General features: G+C 48.0%; 1 protein-coding gene across 2 annotated transcripts in view; it reads left to right on the top strand.

Moving 5' to 3' along the window:
* The window catches only part of CCDC134 (coiled-coil domain containing 134), a 23,807-nt gene extending 17,063 nt beyond the window's left edge, over positions 1–6,744 (top strand). For both annotated transcript variants that reach the window (XM_019515090.1, XM_019515091.1), the window contains exons 3-7: positions 1,154–1,275; positions 1,771–1,855; positions 3,438–3,619; positions 3,885–3,956; positions 6,364–6,744. In XM_019515090.1, the coding sequence (XP_019370635.1) occupies positions 1,154–1,275; positions 1,771–1,855; positions 3,438–3,619; positions 3,885–3,956; positions 6,364–6,489 (587 nt within the window). In that variant the 3' untranslated portion in view covers positions 6,490–6,744. The remainder of the gene's footprint in view (positions 1–1,153; positions 1,276–1,770; positions 1,856–3,437; positions 3,620–3,884; positions 3,957–6,363) is intronic.

The following is a 6,744-nucleotide window of genomic DNA, read 5'->3' as shown; positions in this document are numbered from 1 at the left end:
CTTGTGAAGGCTGAACAGGTTCAGGTCCTGCAGTCTATCATTGTAGGGTCTGCTCTGTTGTCCCTGGATCATTCGGGTGGCCCTCCTCTGGACCCTCTCAGTGTTGTCCACGTCCCTCCTGAAGTGGGGCGCACAGAACTGGACACAGTACTCCAGCTATGGCCTGACCAGTGTTGCATAGAGGGGGATGATCACCTCCTTGTCCCTGCTAGAGATGCACCTGTGGATGCATGACAAGGTCCGGTTAGCCCTGCCAACCGTGACCTTGCATTGTCGGCCCATGTTCATCTTGGAGGTAATAATGACTCCGAGATCCCTTTCTGCCTCCGTGCTCTCAAGAAGGGCGTTTCCCATCTTATAAGTGTGTTGCTGGTTACTACTACCCAAGTGCAGCACCCTGTACTTGTCAGTATTGAAGTGCATCCTGTTTTAGCTAGCCCACCCCTGTAACCTATCCAAGTCTTGCTGCAGTCTTTCCCTCCCTACTAGCGTGCTCACCTCACCCCAAATTTTGGTATCATCAGTGAATTTAAACAGGTTGCTTTTCATCCCGTCGTCCAAATTGCTGATAAAGAAATTGAACAGCGCGGGCCCGAGGACCAAGCCCTGGGGGACTCCGCTGCCCACTTCCCCCCAGGTCGAATATGACCCATCCACCACCACCCTCTCAGTGTGACCCTTCAGCCAATCTGCAATCCATCTGACTGTGTAGGCATCAATGCCACAGCCGCCCAATTTTTTAATGAGGATGGGGTGGGAGACTGTGTCAAAGGCCTTGCTGAAGTCCAGAACTGCTGAATCCAGATGGATTGGCTCAGTCAGTTGCATCCTGTTTTCATGCACCAAAAAAGGCCCCAGGAGTGGCTTTGCTGCTTTGGGTAGTGTTACCTCCAGGGCACTGCATGAACCAGCATCCAGGAGTGTAACCTGTGCTTTGGGTAAACTCAGCTGGGAATGGTTGACTTTGGAACTGCAAAAAGAAAAACAACTTACAAGCACTTAAAAATCAGTCATGGAGCTTAGCCCAGCACCTGGGAAAAGAGGAGGTGGCATGTCTGTGGGAGGCTTTCAAGAGAGCCCCAATGTTGTGTGCTTAGGCTGCAGTGGGAAGTGGGGTTCAGTGAGGCATGTGGTGTCCTTGACAGAGCTGCAGATAAGAAGCTGTTTGAAGTGAAGCGCAAGGACCAGATGAATGCACTGAAGAACCTGATCGAGCTCAATGATGTGAACCAGCAATATAAAATCATTGACATCATGCTGAAAGGGCTCTTTAAAGTGAGTGTTGTCTAATGAGCACAGCTACTCTCTCTCCTCTAGGGCTGGGGGTGCTCTTTGTTTACCTTCTAATCATGGATGTGGGTTCCCAACCTTTGACTGAGCAAAGAAGATGACCAGTATAGCTTAATTTGAGTATGTGTTCCCAAGAGCGTGTCCCCATCCAAAGTGTTCACCGCAATAGGAATGTCAAAGCGGGGGCAGGAGAGCACAGGTAGGAGATGTAACAATAAAGGCCTATAGGGCCAGTAAAAGTGAACTGCAAGGTTAGAGACTGCTCCTTGGGTCATGGTAGGTAGGAGGAGATGGAGCAGTGCATGGAAACAGGGTGGGAAGGTTGGAGCACACTGCAGTACCAAGCAAAATACACACCAGGGATAGAGGAAGAGAGGTGATTGGGGCCTAAGAGGAGGCTGGAGCTGGCAGAAAAGCTGGGGCAGGTAGGTCATCTTGGGGATGGATAGAATAACTTGAGTTCTCTTTCTGAATGTTCAGGTGCTTGAAGACTCGCGGGCAGTCCTTATAGCTGCAGATGTGCCCCCCGATGGGCCCTTCCCTCAGGATGAGAAGCTAAAGGACGGTAGGACTTCAACTTCTAGTCCTGGTTTCCTTTTCCATTACTCTCTCAGCTTTCTCTCCCATTCTGATTTGCTGGTTCAGGTGGGCTCAGTGCAGGGGAAGCTGTCTGAAATCCCTTCACTTCTGTTAAACAAAGTCAGACTACATGATCTAAGGGTCCATTTGGCCTTAAACTTCAGGCCAAATTTCTTTCTCCTTCCTAGTTCCCCTGCTTTGTGCATCATTTTTCCTGGTGTTCAGAAGGTCCTGAAATGGGAATTGAGCCCAGTGATTCTGCCTGCTACAAGGGAAGCAGAACAGAATCTGCTGCTGTTTCTGAATGGCCCATGGAAAGAGAGTGCCTGCCTCTTTTTGTCTAGTTTGCAAAGGGAGCCCTGGAAACCATAAAGACAGATTAGTTTTGCATCCTGTCTCCAACAGTCAGCAGTGCCAGGTGCTTCAGTGGAATGTGTACAACTTTGCATAATGCACCTCTCTGTGGAGTACCACATACTGTGTCGGGCGGGGGGAGAAACTTCTTCCTGAGCTTAGCTAATGGCACATTTATCACGTGAAGGATGAGGACTAAGAGCCCTTACAATGCCATGAATACAGGAACCTCAGACAATTTCCATGTCTTGGAGCTGTTGATGACTAATAATAGCTTCTGAAAAAAATCACACCCCAAGGATGGAAGATGACAAGGCCTGTGTTGTCCCTTATCCTTCTACCTGTGTCTGTGGATGGTTGGAAGGTTGATATATGAGGGAACAAAGGCCTGACTGCAGAGAGATGTGTGCAGGTCCTGCTGAGGGAAACATTCTGATTTCTAGTCAGGCAGCACTAAAGGAATCAATGAACTTCATGGCTCATTATCATCTACTGGATTCCTGTCAGTCTTGCTTCCCTCCACAAGCATTAACAACCCTATCTCCTTTTTAATGGTCTTGATGTTCGATTATCAAAATATCCTTTTGTTTGCCATGAGACAACTGAATTGGTTTTAAAAATGTAGCTGAATGATAACAAAGGACAGGATGGCAGGGCAGCAAAATAACATGTCCTAACACCAGGGTCTGTGATGTCAGACAGTAGTCTCCCAAGGGTGGGTGGGAAGAGATAGAGGCTGCATCACCGGCATTTTTTAAAGTTAGTCCTGGGCACAGTGTCTGGGGAATTTAGTGTAGTGGCTTATCCTGCATTAGGTAGACTGAAGGGGAAGGAGACAAAACTGCCCTTTCTTCCATCCCCACTCCCTGTTGGTTGGAATGGGAATGATCTTCCACATGGCTCATTAGAGTCAGCAGGAAGTGCTTTCGGTCCTGGACTTCATGAGGCTATGTCTGCTGCTTGGGAAAGGAGAGCAGGGTTTGCCACGCTTGTTGTGGTGGAGTGTGAGCACTTGCCTGGACCACAGATAAGGAGTCCTAAAGTGGGACTGTCATGAAGTCCTTTGGCAGCTTCTTGGGGAGCCTCTCCCTCTGCTCTGGCCAAGCAGATAAAGGCCAGCCTGAGCACCTCATGGCTAGCAGGTGACCTCTGTCCATTTCTGTTTAAAAGAACAGGGCTAGTCTCCTGACTGCCATTGTGACTCTGTTCCTTAGCATATTCCCATGTGGTAGAAAACACTGCCTTTTTTGGAGATGTGGTTCTACGCTTCCCCAAGATCGTGCACCATTACTTTGATCGCAACTCCAACTGGAACAACCTGATCCGCTGGGGGATTGGCTTCTGCAACCTGACGGGAGTGTTTAACCAGGGCCCCCATTCCCAAGTGCTTGGACTGGTAAGGCTGCAGTTATTCATCCTGGCCCCTGCCTTGTCCCATCCTCCAGGGCAGAGATGGCCAGAGGGGGAAGGAAGTGCATGAGCACAGCTGCTGAGTCAGAGAAATGGGGAGAGGAAGGTTGGATGGAATTGAGAGGAGAGAAGCGAGTAAGAAAGAAAAGAAATCAGGCTGGGGGAGAGGAAGGAATTAGAGATGTGGGTTGCCACAATAATACAGAGTGAAAGATGCTGCTGTCCAGCTCTGGTTTTGTTTTGCTCTGCAGATGGCTCAGGAGCTGGGAATTAGTGAGAAATCTCCAGATTACCGGAATCCCTTCAAAACTGACCATTCTGAGGTAAGTTGGCAAAGCCAGGATGGGTGTGCTTCCTCCTCCTCCTTTTTAATTGTACTCTAGGCATTGGGTTAGGAGTAGAGAGGCCAAAGGTGAGGAACTGGCCAAGAGTGGGGTGAAGTGGCAGGGAGGGGGAAGGGGGGAGAAGTCAGAGCTTACTTCAAACCATTTTAAGTTTGTTCACAATGGCAGTGGGTGGCCAATCCCTTTCCCACTTCCCCCTGATAGCTGTGACAGCTGCCCCACCCTACAGAACTTTACTGCTCTGACAGTAGGTTTATTCCACCTGTTGCTGACGGCAGAGATGCACTGAACTTGGGGAATGGTAGGTCTGTATGCCCTTCCATTTATCTCCAACTTTGCCCTTAAAGTCTTCACAGTGGGCCCCACTTGTCCTTTGGGGTGCAGCTCTTCCCAGAGCTTATTCATACCATTTCTGGATGGGCAGGAGAGGGACAATATCCTGAGAGGAGTTCCAGGAGAGGAGTCAAACAAACTAGAGTAATGACAACTGGTTAGGGATTACTTAGAGAAGCCAAGTGCTTTCAAGTCAGCAGGGCTGGACGGGATGTACTTGAGGGTACTGAAGGAATTGGCTGAGGTAATTTCAAAGTTGCTGGCTGTCCTCTTTGAGAACTAGTGGAGGTCAGGAGAGGTCCCAGATGATTGGAAAAGGGCAACTATAGTGCCCATCTTTAAGAAAAGGGAAGCAGGAGGATCTGGGGAACTACAGACTAGTCAGCCTTACCTTGAAACCAGGAAAGAACGTGGAGCAGGTGTGAAGCACCTAAAGGAGAACAAGCTGATCAGGAACAGTCAGCATAGATTCACCAAGAGCAAATCATGCCTGACCAACTGATTTCCTTCTGTGATAAGGTGACAGGCTCATTGATATGTTGGGGAGGGGAGAGGATGTGATATACCTTGACTTTAGCAAGGTGCACTGTTTCCCTATGACATTCTCATTAACCAGATAAGGAATTACAGGCTAGATTAAAGTACTGTAAGATGGATACTCAGTTGGCTGGATCATCACGTTCAGTGAATAGTCATCAGTGGCTCAATATCTACTTGGGAAGGAGGTGTATCAAGTGGGGTTCCCCAGGGGTCTGTTCTGGGTTTGAAATTGTTTAGTATCTTCATTAAAGATATGGACAATGGGATCAAGTGCATGCTTAGCAAATTTGCAGATGCCACCAAGTTGAGTGGAGTTGCAGACATTCTGGAGAGTAGGGTTGGATCCAGAATTACCTAGATAGCTTGAAGAAATGATCTGCGATCAACCAGATGAGATTCAGTGAGGACAAGTGCAAAATCCTGCAGTTTGGTGGAATAATTGCACACACAAATACAGAGTGGCGAATGACTGGCTAGGCTGCAGCACTGCAGAGAAGGACCTGGGGTTACAGTAGATCATAAGCTGAATATGAGTCAACAGTGTGCTCTTGTTCCAAAAAAAAAGCTAACAGCACACTGGGTTGTATTAATAGGGCTGTCACTTGCAAATCAAGGGAAGTGATTCTTCTGTTGTACTGTATTCAGTACAGGTGAGGCATCAACTGGAGTTGTGTGTCCAGTTTTGAGCCTGAGATTTGAAGAAGAATATGAACAGATTAGAAAGAGTCCAGCAGAGCAAGAGAAAAGACTAGGGACCTCAGAAGCAAGAGTTATGAGGAAAATATGAAAGACCTAAGGTTATTTAGTTTGGAGAAGAGAAGACTATGGGGGGATTTTATAACAGTCTTTAAATACCCAAAGGATGATTACAGAGAGGATGGAGATGGGCTTTTCTCTGTGGACAGGACTATGAACAAAGAACTCGAGGTGCAGCAAAAGAAATTTAGGTTGAAGATTAAGAGGAACTTTCTGACAATGAGGGTGATCAGGCATTGGAACAGGCTGCCTAGAGAAGCTGTGGAATCTCCATCCCTGGACATTTTCAAGAGCAAGTTAAACAGACACTTAGCTGGGGTGGCTTAGTCAGGGACAATTCTGCCTTGAGCAGGGGACTAGACTAGATGACGTTTAAGGTCCCTTCCTGCCCTACTTATATGATCGGGTCTTCAAAATGGGGACTGTAGTTCCTGTTCTCAGAAGTATTAGGACCTGGTTTGTCTCTTCCTTGACACCTGATTTAAAGCCCTCTGGTGTCAGCCTGTTAACTTCAGTGTGCTTTGTATCAGGCCTTTAGCTGGAAGTAAATCCCTTGAAATCAGCCAGGCTATCACAGGGGTATGTGCACAGAGAATCTATCACTCTGTGTACTTGGAGGCTTAATTAAGTAGCTGGGAAGGGGGGAGGAGATTGGAGGGGAGGGCGAGGGGAGGCATATTCTGAGACCTCTGACTTGCTACAATTGCATTTCCCTTTACTTCCATTGTGCGTACCAAGCTTGTCCCTCTACTTGCAGTTTTTTCCTGGCGCGGACACATTCCAGAAGGCCCTCCGAGAGGAAGAGAAACGCAGAAAGAAAGAAGAGAAAAGGAAGGAAATCCGCAAGGGGCCCCGGATCTCACGCTCACAGTCTGAGTTGTAATGATGGGACCCACCTCATCACTGGGACCCCTGCTGGCAGGAGATGCAGCAAGTGGAAATGGAGTGTCTTACCCCCTCAGCAGCCTCAGGAAAAGGCCGGGCAGTTCACCTTTCATCTGTGTGGTGATTTTTTATTTTTCTTTTTTTTCCATGGTGTATCAGTAAGGACTGGATTGAATCCTGACAAGGAACTGGGTGGAAATCCTGCCCTTTCAGTGCAACCCCTGTGAGAAAACTCTGTATAAACTGGAATACA

The sequence above is a fragment of the Gavialis gangeticus genome, unplaced genomic scaffold, assembly GCF_001723915.1.
Source record: "Gavialis gangeticus isolate Ggan-Ray unplaced genomic scaffold, GavGan_comp1, whole genome shotgun sequence".
Taxonomy (NCBI): Eukaryota; Metazoa; Chordata; order Crocodylia; family Gavialidae; genus Gavialis; species Gavialis gangeticus.
Note: the sequence above shows the minus strand (reverse complement) of the source record. Positions and strands in the feature narration are given on the sequence as shown.